The sequence below is a fragment of the Fistularia commersonii genome, chromosome 32 (genome assembly GCF_037954325.1).
Source record: "Fistularia commersonii isolate RoL2024-O1a breed Wild chromosome 32, RoL_Fcom_v1.0, whole genome shotgun sequence".
Lineage (NCBI taxonomy): Eukaryota > Metazoa > Chordata > Actinopteri > Syngnathiformes > Fistulariidae > Fistularia > Fistularia commersonii.
Genome location: NC_141315.1, coordinates 7609837 through 7623770, shown reverse-complemented (window position 1 = coordinate 7623770; position 13934 = coordinate 7609837). Strand labels below are relative to the sequence as shown.

General features: G+C 46.3%; 1 protein-coding gene across 5 annotated transcripts in view; it reads right to left on the bottom strand.

Moving 5' to 3' along the window:
* sdk2b (sidekick cell adhesion molecule 2b) overlaps positions 1-13511 on the bottom strand; it is a 306191-nt gene extending 292680 nt beyond the window's left edge. For all 5 annotated transcript variants that reach the window (XM_086139455.1, XM_086139457.1, XM_086139458.1 and 2 more), the window contains exon 1: positions 12972-13511. In XM_086139455.1, the coding sequence (XP_085995581.1) occupies positions 12972-13062 (91 nt within the window). In that variant the 5' untranslated portion in view covers positions 13063-13511. The remainder of the gene's footprint in view (positions 1-12971) is intronic.
* Between the last annotated feature and the right edge of the window lie 423 nt (positions 13512-13934).

Genomic DNA, 13934 nt, shown 5'->3' with positions numbered 1-13934 from the left:
GATAAGGGTCCAGTGTGACCTGTATAATTAGCAACACACTGCTTCGCCCTGTGAAGAACCCCACCGTTAGCCAACCTGGGACTTTTTTAAGATAAAATGTTGCTGGCGTAGCAGGCCGGAAGAGCTTGAACCTCTCCAACGGACGATTTCTCGCTGGTTTTTGTCCCTTAAGTCGCGAGAAATGCGCCTTTAGACCATGACTGTTTGAAAGAATGGCAGACTGAAGATCCACCAATCACAAAGCTCCTACATCATAAGACGTCCTTTGGCACAACAAAAACGCAATTCCTAGGAGTAGAACCGCTAACTGAGGTCCGTCGTCCCTCTGCTGTCCAAACGCACCAAGAAACGGCCCAGTTCCTGAAAAGGTAGCGGGAACTGCAAAAAAAAAAAAAAAAAAACACAGATCGATAGATTTATCAGCCGATTATCCAATCAATCTGCCGCGTCTGCAAAAGCAGCTGGACGCCGTCACCATTTCCTTAAACGTCACTGGAGTATTGAGTTCCCGCACCAAGAAGCGGCCTAGTTCTTGAAAAGGCGCGAGTGGTACTTTTTAGCTGGTGGGTTGATCTTAAGCGGGGATATTACTTTTTTTTTTTGGATTTCGGGCATGTTGACCCATTTCCTGTGAGTAAAATGACAAGCCTGACATTTATTTAAATTTTGATTGTGTCCGCATGGTGGACTACATTTACCAAAAAAGCCAAAAAACGTCCGACTGTGAGCCCGTAGTCGAATGCACATGAACACCTCCAGAGGCGCAAGGGGTTCCGATGGCGTCCGCCCGGCCAACCGACGCCATTGAGACTTGACCTGACGCGCTTCGAAACGCGCCCAACCTTGACACTGTGTGAAGATTAGCGCCGTGTAATGGACCGCAGGAGGTCTTGAAGTCCACTAAGTAGTGTGTGTGTGTGTGTGTGTGTGTGTGTGTGTGTGCTGGTGGCTTAATTCTGTGTAATCAAGAAAGCGCGGGAAGGATGAGGTCACCCTCACCACGTGGCGATAAACAAGCCACGCGCATCGTTCCCTAGGGAACTAATCCCCTTTGCCCTTGCGGTGGTAATTATTGAACCCCACACACACACACACACACACACACACACACACACACATGTGTGCGTGCACTCCGTCGATGCATGCCGCACGGGGTTCGACATGTAGTCAAGAATATGGCCGCAGTCAATACTGGCGCCATTTCGGACTCATGTGAGTCAGAATAAATCCTGAGAAGTGAAAATAATAGAAATAATTAGTTTCTTTTTTCTTCTTCTGTTGGTGAGTAATTAATTTCCCCTGCATTCACTTATATTTCATTTAGTTAATTTCCCCATTTATTTTGCCCTTCAGCGAATTAAGTTCGAAAAACGTCGACGGCTTTGCATCAATGTCACTCAGACGAGCCTCGAGGATTAATTAAAAAATCATCAGTAAATTACTAAAAACATAACAAGACACTGAGCAGGAAATATGAATTATAGAGCAACAAAGCATATCAATTATTATGTTTATTAATAGGGTCAACGTCTGTTTGTGCACTCGTGTATTTGATATATATGGGATGTAATTTGTCTGTGTACCGAGGACACACTGACGTTATTTACGCTGAAGACCTGAAATGTCAATTTCTAAAACGGTTATGATTTTTTCTAATATTTATTCATTCCACGACACTATCTCTAATCTAGTATATAAGAAAAAAAATGTTAACAAATCTTCATGTTCTCCTGAATGACAGAACAAATGGTTGCATGTCTCTGTACAAAATAAAACCAGAGAATGAACGGCTGTGCGTCACGATAGATGTATCCGAGTCATCGTCTATTTCTCCACATGTACTCGACAATCGGATGAATGAACAAAATAAAAATAGAGTGCACATTAGCTGTAAAGTGCAAAATAGACAAACTATAGGGTTGCAATCAACCGGTACTGAGTTGAAAGGACGATAGAGATAGGACGGCATAAAAACCTGAAATGTAAAAATATATGTAATTTCAACGTAGAGTAGCAGCGGAGTTATTTCTACAGCGGAGTGCAAAAAAAAAAAAAGAAGTAATTTAGTGCATGCATGTTTGAAAATGAATGTTTTTATGTCTATTTGAAATGTGGTTGCATGTGATGTTAGAGCGCGAAGTTAAATAAAGTAAAATAAAAATAATAATATTTGCATCTAATGCTAACAATGGTGGACTAGAATTGAAAAATGTAGCATTGAAATGCTACGCCCCCCCCCCGAAGACGGCAGGCGGCTGAGAGAAGGATCGCTCGCCGCTTCTTTTCGCCGAGAGAAAGACGAAAACGGCGCTCCGAAAACCCTCCCCTCCTTTCGGTCCTCGGATCATCTCCGGTCTGCATGAGCGCCGGTGAAATTTGGGATCTTTTGGATTCGGGGAGTGGGGGGGGGGGGTTGGGAGCGGCTGCCAATGCCGACGAGGGAATTAGGAGGCGGATGCGGTCGCCGCGGTAATGGCTGCGAAATGGCATTGATTACAGACACCATTGTCCCTTGGAAGCACCATCTGATGAGCCCCCGTTCTGCCGGCGGCGGCGTTTTCATGTCACCTCGCCCGGGTCGCGGCGGGCGGAGAAAAAGGTCGCCGCGACCAGATATTCGACCCCGAGCGGTTAAATCTTTTCTTTTTAAGTGTGGGAGCGGCGGGATCCCCGGCCCTCGCCGAGGAATCAATTAGACCTTCATGTATTTAAGGCCGAGGCATCGGTGGAGGAATCACACACACACACACACACACACACACACACACACACACACTCAATTAATTATAACTACAATTGCCAATTCCTGGTTGACTGTCTCTACGATTTCTTGTTGATCTTAAAGTAATTCCTGTGCGTAATTTGGACGTTTTCCTGCAGGTTCAAACCGTTTTTCCTCCGCGCTCATTTTCTTTCTGTTTTGAGGAAATATTTTGTATCTTTTTTCTATTTTTTTTTTTAATTACTGCTCTCCTGCTGATTGGCTGGATGATCTCTAAATTGTAATATTCCAATAATAGCTTGCTAATTCTCAGGCAATTTCCTTCTTGTTTTAATTTCTTCCTGGTTTTCAGGTAACACATTTGATGATTATTCATTCATTGAAGGACCCACCTGCCAATTAAGTCAATTTTCATTTATTTACTTACGCATCAATTTGTTAATTTCATTCCTCAAGAATTTTCCCCAATTTATGTTTGGATATAAAATACACCAACAAATTTATATAAATAATAATACTAAAATAATTTAAATACTACTTCTACTACTACAAATAATAATAATAATAATAATACATAATGATAATAATTTAATTAATCTAAATACATAAATTACGCATTTTGCAATTCTCTTTTGGTTGGTTTAGCATCTCGATCCTTCAAGTTTTAATTGGGTACACTCCAGAAAATGAAAATAAATAAATATGCAGTCCCCTTTGCACAACACTCCTCCTTAAGCTCATCAGGAGCTAAAAATGAAGCGGTTTGCATTTTTTAACAGCAACGCATGGAAATCCAGGTGTCTTTGTTTGTAGCCAAATTTATACACCCATTCAAAGCAGGTACTTTTGTCTCATACCTTAAATACGGGGGATTATCCTGCACGTTCAGACGCCAAGAAGCACGATAAACGCGGGGAATCAACCCGATTTGGCGGCTTTCGCTGCCGTGAAGATAGATCCTCGATAAAGTGCCAGACAAAGATACTTGACAGATACTCCCATCTGCGTCAGCCCCTAATTCTTGCGGGTTTCGCCTTCCGCACCATGCCAGGGTGCAAACCAGGACACGGCGAGTCCAGACAAAAGTAGCATACAGGTGACGTATTTCGAAAGAGACGTATTCGGGGAAAGTCATGTGCAGCGCACCCACCGCCATGGGAGGTGGGACTCGGACGTCCGGTTACCTCCCAGACGAAGGGGAAGATCCAGGACAAGCTGGAAGGACGATGTCGCTTGGCAACACTTAGTAACACTAAGTCCAAATTTTTCCTTTGTTTTAGCGTGAAGGAGGTAAACAGGTAAATTATAAAAATCTTCAGATGGATTGAACTGTTCCTCTTACAAATACATGACGAATTACTATTAAAAATTAATCTTAAAAAAGAATAATGAAATTACAAAATCCTAAAAATATTGTTGAGTTAAAAGAGGAAATTTTGTCACAGTGGGAAAATTTGCCACTAAAATTTATTAGACAATTGACCAGTGGCATGTATAAGAGGGGGTATAATGTTTACAAGGCTATTCTGGTTATTAAATCAATCTTTTTAATTTTGCCGAGGGGTTTTTTTGCTATTGTTTTTGTGGCTTTTATAGAAATAAGAAAAGAAAAGATCATTTTAACAATGTCACTCACTAGATGTTTTTTTGGGGGAAAAAAAATCATTTTGTTTTTGGAAAAAAAGTCATTTTGTTTTTCAAATTTGAAGCAAAAAATAGATTGCAAAGTTACTTTTGGATTTTTTCCTAACTGTTTTTTTTTTTTTTTTTAAACCCACTGTATAAAACCGCACCGGATGCATGTGAGAAAAAACGCACGGGCCGCACTGACACAAATATTCGATTTCAGGCAAGGGGCTGCAAAATATTGTTCCGAGGGCCGCGAGTCTTTGACCCCTGACCTCCATCTTTTCTTTCATACATCTTATTACCCCTGACACCTTTCTCCACCCGTTCCAACCTGCTTGTACACATTTCTCCAACTCTTCTCCACTCTCTTTGATTTTTGGACCCTTCACCTTAAGTACAGTGATCCCTCGCTATAACGCAGTTTACTTTTCACAGTTTCGCTACTTCACCGATTTGCATGGTGCATTGTGTTCTGCATTCTGATTGGCTAAAAAGTCACTCCACTTCTTCTCTACCTGTGCGTCAGTTTAATATGTACACGTACGTAAAACAGCTTGCCAAATTTACATTACGTACAAATTGTCTTGCAATTTCGAGTTTCTCTAAAACCCATAATGTTGACAAAACGCTCTGGACCGAGCGGTCGGGGTGGGCGGTGCTAATCTCCACGATTTGAAGCCTTCTGTTCACATTGATGATTAAAATTATTATTTGACAGTACAGGAGTTATTTGTTGAAAAAAAAAATTCTAAAGTACAGTCCTTTTATTTGTGAAGCAAATGATTGAGCCTATAAAATGGTTCTTTCTTTTCAATGTATAATAGAGTATTTAATTGATTGATAATTGTAAAAAAAATAAATAAATAAAGGTTTCTACTTCACGGATTTTGCCAATCACGGGTTCTTTTTGGAACGTTTTCGACGCGGAAAGCCAAAGGTGTTTGTTGCCCGATGTCAGCATCCTGCTCTTTCACTGTTTCTTTTTCTGTCCGCATCCATGATATTTTAATAATAGGGAGAGGCCTCTATGGGAGTCAGGAGTAGATCAATAAAGAAAAAGAAAAAAAAAAAAAGAAGATCCTCGTCTCAAACGCTCTGGAGGAGCTTCCTGGAGAGGAAAACAAAAGGTCTTCCAGTAATGCCCTCTCCTGGGCTCGCCGCTGACGGAGACCTTGGGCGGGAAGTTTTCCTTTATTAAAACGCAACAAAGTAAAAAGTCCGGACGACCCTCCGAGGCATTCATCGCGGGCCTTTTCTTGCAAGAAGTGAAGCGGGTGAGTCCCGACCTTTGGTCGGAAATGGCGTCCGACGTGGACGGGATTCAAGAACGATTTAAGACCATTGCCAGCTTTCAAAAGCCGCACGCGACGGATGATTTCGACCGCCTTCTCTTGGCAGCAAATGTCCAAAAACATGCTGCAGGTCCGGTGGAGACCCTCAAATTTCCTGGACGTGCGAATGGAAGAAGGAATGCCCCGATACGTGGACATCTGATCGACCGGCGACCGGTCCAAGAGCCTCGCCTCGCGTCCAATAACAGCCGAGATACGATCCAGCAACCCGTGATCCTGAGTGACCCTTTCTCGAAACACTAACTCGAAACACATGAGAGCGAATCACCGCTAACCTCAGCTGCGGGTTGACATGCAACCTCAAATAAAAAAAAAGGATTACGCTCAAATAAAAAGTGACTTTGGATCACGAAAGTAGAAACCTGCGACCACTTGAAGAGCCCGGATGACGGGGTGAGTATCACGAACCCAGTGATAATTAGAAAATGACTAACAAAGCTATTTAAGCTAGCATTCAGCTAGCTGACACGCTAACCAGGCTATCTGGCGCAGCCTGGGGTTCGGCGCGCCCTCGCCTGCCCGCTGAGCCACAGCCGTCTCATCGGATCAAAATTGATGACGGGCGCCGCGTGTCCGCGAGGAAGTTCCAAATTTACTTTCCGTCGAGGCTGTTTCCATAGCGCCAACACATGTTCCGAACAGATGCCGCGGTCACTCGGAGAGAGCCGTGCGGACGGAGGATCCAAACCGTGACTTCATTTCAAACCCTTCTGTCAAACGAAAGTCTTTTGGAGCGACGGGCGGAAAAAAACGGGCGATCCGTCGACTCGGCTAAATTCCGGCGCGGGGAAAATAAAGAACAACCGAGGGAATCGATAAAGTATAAGAACAATAAGCAGAATCCATAATAGCATCAGTATGCGACGTAATCATTTTCCAGCCGGTTTGGCGGCGGAGATTTGTGACGGCCCTCGCTCTTTCCCCGCAAATCACTTCGCAGGAGAGCCGCGATCCCTCGTCCGTCAATTAAGATGAGTGACAAATCAGGGCATTTGCAGTCTGGAGACGTCAATCCCTTCCCAACCGCCGGCGCCGATCCCTCGCGCCCCAATCTCAGCTTCTTTTTCCCCGTCGGCGTACCCAACCTCCCCCTCCACCTCCTTTTGCCTTGCTTTAATTTCCGAGAACGGTTATCTACATAATAAAAAGGAGCCGACGCATCAGAAGACCAAAGGTTGCTTTGAAGAGAAACAAAATGGAAAGATGACTCAAGTGTCGGTCCGTTTCGGCGGCGGGGGAAGGAGGCCGAGATGAGGAGCGGCGGCCGGAAAGCAGATGAACTAGAAGCCATTGACTCGTCCGGGCTCGCGTTTTTTCGCTGCATGCCGGAGATTAAGCGCCCCATTTGGTCACCTGTGATAAGGATGCATCCAATTTGACTTGGTCCTAAAGCAGCCCCGGAGTCGCTCCGAAGAAAAAAAAAAAAAAAAAAAACGTGCGCATTTCATCCCGGCCACGCAATTTCAATCCCATCTCCGAGAATGATTTCAAATAGAGATGACATCCTCGACTTCTATTACCGCCTCAATGGGGACGCCCGACGGCGGAATCTGAAATGTTGCGCACGTGCCGGCGGCGAAAGGCTGATTCGTCAAAATCTGAATCCAATAAATGTGAAGAGGAGGAAAAATAATCATTTTTGTCTCCTGACGAGCGGACAATGCCGCTCCAAATGCTCTCCGCTGGATTCTCCAGTTTCCTCCCACAGTCCAGAAACACGTAGGAGGTTCATCGGAGACCCGGAATCGCTCGGACGCGTGAAAAAGAGCTTGAATGGTTGAATAAATCTATATGACGCATCAATGAGAGGGTGAATGATTGTCTCCATGTGACATATGAATGGTTGTATTTCTTTATTTGTAGCGCTGTTTACGCGACCCTGTTTAGCGGGGTTGTTAGCGGTTAGCGGTTTTAATAATGAATGAATGAAAGTACTGTAATTTCCAGACGACTGGCCGCTACTTTTTCCCCCCACACGCTTTGAATGCTGCGGCTTAAAGAACAATGCGGCTCATTTATGGATCTTTACAGGCTAATGAGCTTCACGGCGCCAAAATATCTAGCCTCGTCACATCGGACCAATGACTCAAAGACACCGCGGGACACACTCGCGTGGTTTACACAAGTGACATGAAATGTACGAGAGGCGAAGGAAGTGTGTGATGGAGGAGGCTCTTTAATTTCAACACCGAGGAAGATGAGTTTAGAGGTTCTGGTGGGCGGGATGAAGATAGCAATCTATAATTTTTCCTGGTAGGCTACTGTATTATATTTCATTTTTAGATTTTTTTCACTGTTCGGAAAAAAAAGCATTCACGGTATTCATGTACCATAATTTCCGGACTATTGAGCGCATCTCAATATAAGCCGCACCGGCTAGCCAATCACTATCTTGGGCTTCTCCCTGCGTGCTAAAACCGTCAAAGTTGTCTTCTTTGGTGTCGGAGTTGAACAAACTCAGAATTTCACGGTCATTTCACCTGTCCGATGTGACGAGGATAAATGTTTTAGTGCCGTGAAGCTGGTTAGCGTCCCAAAGTCCATATATTAGCCGCATCGTTGTTTACGTGAAAAAAGTTGCGGCTTATCATCCGGAAATTACGGTATTTATTGTCATAATCTTCTTGTCACGGCAACCGGATTTGATTGTTTTCAAAAAAAAAGAATATTTTGACAAAAAAGAAAAAAAAAAAGAAAAATCACCATGACCCGGATGACTGAGAACCTCCACAGAGTTGATTAATTCAAAGTAAAAAAAGAAATATATCGACAAGTGCAGCCTATATATATATATATATATGTTTTGTTTTTTTTTTTTTTTTAATTTAGTGGGTGCAGCTTGTATTCAGGTGCGCTCAATAGTCCAAAAATGACGATATTAAAACTCTATAAGCATGAGAAAGGGGGACGACCGTGCAGGGAGGGGAAAATAAACAGGGAAAGCACGCGATTTCCCGGCAGCCTCCGCACACGCTGTCATAACCGTCCTTATGGATGTTAATCTGAGCTCCACGCCTTTGACAGATTGAAGGCCTTAACTCCCTCTAAAGCTCCCAAAGTCGAGCTGTAACCCGTCAAGCTAATCTGCGGACGTTGAGTGATGCCGCAGTGTGTGTGTGTGTGTGTGTGTGTGTCAGACGCGACATTCCAACAGTAGGCTCCCCCCCGGGCTCCAAAAACATGGGGCAAAAGTGGCGGCGAGGAATAAGGGGACAAAGCGTATCACCAATATAAGTGTCAAATTAAAGGGAACGGCTCGGGCTTGGTTTGGAGGATGGACTGCTTTCATAAGGCTGAGGAGGAAGTCGAAGTGTAAATTACAAAAGGGTTTATGTGTCGCAGGGCGTTTTGATCTGAGGACCTATAGAAAGATTAGAAAAAAAAAAAAAAAAAATCAACCGATAAGCAACAACGGGGATGAAACACGTCACAACAAACTAAAAATTAAGTCCCATGTCTGCAAAAAAAAAATAAAACGTGAATGCAGGTATTGCTTTGATATCGATGAATCTAAGGTTTTTTTTTTTTTGGTCAATATATGGTTTTTACTTCTGAGAAAAAAAATAGTCATATTGGCATTCAAGACACTTTTCCAGGCTGTTGTTCAAATGCACAACATTTGAATTCATTCATCTGATCACACTGGAGACCCTGAATTGCCCAAACGTGCAAAGCTTGTGAATCTGAATAAAACGCGTGCTTGTACATCTCTACAGGACTGTATCAGAAAATTAGAATATTGTGATAAAATTCTTTATCTTCTGTGATGCAATTAAAAAAACAAAAATGACTTTTTCATGATGTTCTAATATTTTGAGATACGATTTTTGAGTTTTCTTAAGATGTAAGCCATAATCAGCAATATTAGAATAATAAAAGGCTTGCAATGTTTCAGTTGATTTGTAATGAATCCAGAATGTAAGACATTTTTGTTTTTGTAATTGCATTACAGAAGATAAAGAACTTTATCACAATATTCTAATTTTCTGAGACAGTCCTGCGATCGCCTCCTGGATCAATTTGACCAAACCGCCACTCGGGTGGTTACAGTACCTGCACAATGAGATCCAAGGAACTCACACTAGTTACGTCAAGTTGACACACACGCACAGTTACACACACACACACACACATACTATGACATGACAGTTACTTACCAACCATTATTGCCTTAGCATCCCCTCTTTGGCAATGCATTGAAACGATGCTCATGCCCCCTTAATCTGAAAATATTTTAGGATTATGGGGGAAGCGAGGTTACCAACCCACCGAAACGGCCCGTTGCCAAGCTCCTAGCCCGAGGGCATGTCACACCCCACACCAGAAACGTCCACAAATGCCGACAACCACCCCCGATTCCCTCAAGGCTGGCATTTAGAATTGTCAACTCAAAAAAAAAAAAAAATTGGGACTATTTGCTCCAAATCAATAAAATTCCAAATCACTTCAACAAACAGCAACCGGACTAAGATACTCTATTTCTGACCTCGTCCCACGACACCCGCAGCTCTGAGTAATTCAAACATTCACCTTTTTTTTTCTTTTTTTTTTACCCATGACTGACATATGAAATGTATGTTCCGGCAATAAATGTATTTCGTCGAAAGCGAAACACGAGAAATGGAGGATGACCCAAATACCCGTTTTGAAACAGTCGAGCCATCTGGGATCTAAACCGTCGCCACGGGGGATGTAAACAAAGGTGCGCGTTGACGGGGAGAACAACACCGAGGCACTTAAGGCCTCTCACTGAGAAGATGTGTCCGCCGTGCCCGGCAGGATTTGCTGAGCGGCGATTTGTCCGGAGGGGGTTGCGTTTTCCCCGACTTTTTCCGCCGAATCACGTGCTTCCTTACCGGCAGCGCTCGCGGGTCGAGACTCCGGTCTCACAGCGCGGATTAGCCTTTTCCGTCATCAAAAGAAACGGGCGATGCTCGAAGAGTTCGAGGAAGGAGAACACGTGGTTCCCGGGAACTACCGCCCTCAAGGAGGAGCTAATAGCTTAGCATTCCCGCAGGGAGTAAGGGAGCACAATGGGACCGGTGCGATGTTTACCTTTAGCCGCAAAAGCTAACCGCCGCGAAGAGAAGGAGATCGAAGCCGCTCAGTGTCCCGGACGGCGCGAATAATAACCAAAGCTATCAGACGGATTAAAGTGTTTTTATTTTCTGCCTTCGCCGTGCGATGGACGAGCTTCGACTTCCGTTTCTTGCTGCTTCTGTCGCATTTTGTCGCAAGTAAACAGCCGATCGGTATCCGCCGTCATTTAAAAAAAAAAAAAACGGCATATCTGGTAATAGACGCGGATTATAAACTTCCACCAATCATCTATGTCACACCGGTTCATATGAAACTGTAAAAACATCCGAGCTCAGAGCAAAAATTGATTTAGGAACTGAGCTCTGTGATTCCTCCGCTGTCCAGATGCAACGAGAAACCGCCTCGTTCCGGAAAAGCTTGTAGGAACCGCGGGAAGTTCCTACGAAAACCGCTAAAGACTGAGAACGGCCGACGGTGTCAGGCGCTCGTGTTCGAACCCCAGCGAGGCGGATGGAGACGTTGACGACAGGAGGCGGATTTGCTGGTAAGTTCATTTGCTTGCCGGAGATCCAAAGTACCTCCCGAACCACCTGCGCCGCGGATGCTAACCGGTAGGCGCGATGCTACATGTCCCTTTGCGCTCCCGGGTAGTCCTTTACCGCTACATTGTTAGATTCCAGGCACACACACCAAAAAAAAAAGAAAATTCAGGGGGCTAAAATTAGGTGGACGTTTTGATTCGTCGAGGGAAGAAAAAATAGCACCAAAAGTCGCGACGGTTGCGTTTTTCTTTTTTCCCCTCCTCGGCAGAATTCACAATTGCGAAAGGGTTCGCATTCCACGGAAAATAAAGAGGGAGCTGGAACGTCTGCTCCACCTTCACCGTGGTGAACGCCGCCGCTGCCTCCAGCCGGGGGAATGCCGCCGAATCTCGCGATTTTAAAATCCGCCGACAGCGTCGACCGACGTCAACATACCGGAGAGAACGAGCGATGTACGAGCGAGGACGAGTCCGCTGGCCTCCGAAGGCCGCTCGCCCGCCGTCTAGTTAAAAATGCGGAGGCACGCCACGTTCCTCTTGAATCATCGGCGTTCTCTCTGGACGGTCTGAGGAGAGCCCAATTAAAATCCTCGCCTTTCCGATCCGGGAGCGACCGAGGAAGGACGGAACGGAAGAACGGGGCCCTCCGTCCATCCCCGAACGCGGCGCCCGCGTGCGATTCACGGATTTCACCCACGGCCGCCGCTTGCAATGTAAACGTTGTAAAAAAGGCATCCGGACGCCGGGACTCTTAATCCCCGGCACACATGACTTATCAATCTCGGGTAAATGTCAGCCTGCCCTCATGAATGATAGATATCTGCCTTGTTTGTTTTGGCCTTTTTTTATTTCTACATTGTACTATAAAGTGTGTGTGTGTGTGTGTGTGTGTGTGTGTGTGTGTGTTGAGGGGCTCCCAGTCTATCTGGAGAGCTGATACTCAACCTCCTCACTGCGACGGCCGTACCTGAATTCCAATTACCTGACCAGCAAGGAGGGAAGTCGGGAGTGTGTGTGCATGTGTGTGTAGGATATCAAAGTTAAGGGTTTGACCCGGAGGGTTGGTGGATCGGGTTGGACGGGGGTTCGGATGGAGAGCTTCTATGTTCTCAGCAGTTTTGGAGCCTCAAACCGCGATAAACAGGACGCCGGTCACCGAAATGAACAGAATGGTTCTTTATCAGCCGTTGGAGAATCAGGGTTTTCGCTGGATCGGCGTCAACGGTCGCTTTCTTTCTCAGATAATCAATTATTTCCACCGATACGCATCTGTTTTATTAACCGGGCCGGAGGCAGACACCTTCCACTGGGGGGGGGATTATTTTCTCAACTGCCAGCGTTTTCTTTTTGTTAAACTAAGTTCAACTCGAAAATAGAACTTCGCCGGAGTGAAGTGTATGAGAAGAAATGTTTAATAACACAGTAGTAAATAGGTGGCAGCTCATGTGTAGGTTGATGGGGGGGAGGGGGGGGGGGGGGGGGGGGGGGGCTATAATTACACTGAGTGTGTGTGTGTGTGTGTGTGTGTGATGTGAAGCCTAATGAGAAAATTACGGGCCTGAGTAAAAAAAAAGGGGGGAAGAATAATGCAAGAGGTTTCAGCATCCGACACGGAGGGAGGGGAGGATGGAGGGATGGAGGGATGGAGGGATGGAGGGATGACTAATCGCCACCGTGCTCTTCTTACCTTGAGCCTCCGTGGGTTGAACGGCGAGAACGGAGAAAAATAAAATCCATGCAGCGCGCCACGCCGACGCGCCCCGGGTGTCCTCCGGCATGGTCCCGGTCCCGGTCCGGACTGGACAACAAGTGCCGGCCGAGCGTCCGAAAACCCGCAACAGTTTCCCCGGGTCCCGCTGCGGGTCCGCCCCGGGGAGCCGCCGGTACCTGCCGCGGCGTCCGGTGGCCACCGGAGAAATCCCGATCCTGCTTCCTTCACCCCGCGGGTGGCGGGAAAAAAAAAAAAAAAGAATTCGTCCGTGAAAGGTTTTTGTTTTTCTTTTTGTTTGTTTGTTTTCTTCTCCGGTCCTTGAACGCAACTCCGTCCGGCAGCGGCGCTCCGGTGTGGGGGTGCAGGGGGTGGGGAGTCACCGGCGCACCTGTGGGGACCGAAGCCGAGCGGAGCTGCGCCTCCGCGGGGTTTACTTTCTCCTCCGCGCCGCGATTCTTCTCCTCCTCCGAACTTCACTCCTCCTCCTCCTCCTGGTTCTTCCAAGGCGACGAGCTCACTCACTTCCTCCCTCCCGCCCTCCCACCTCCTCCCGGGATCCTACAGCCGCTCCCCCCCCCTCCAAACCCCCGGTAAAGTTCCTCCCGGCGGCGCCTCTTTGGCCCCCGGGTCTCTCAGCGGAGAACTTCTGGAGCTCCGTTACGCGGAGATCGAGGGTGACAACCGGGAGGAGCGGAGGAGGAGGAGGAGGAGGAGGAGGGGGCTTGCGGGGCGGTCACGCAGTCATGGTCCACACCGGAGGCTTTTTTTTTTTTTTTTTCGCGTGGAGGAGAGCCCGGGCGGACGGTGTGCGTCGGTCGAGGACTGATCCCGGGTTCTTTATGAGGAGAGACGCGGCGGGGGAACCGGCGCGCCTGCAGCGCGGCGCAGGTCGCCACCGCGCGGCCGAAAGGGGAAACGCACCCGCGGTCCGAGACCTCC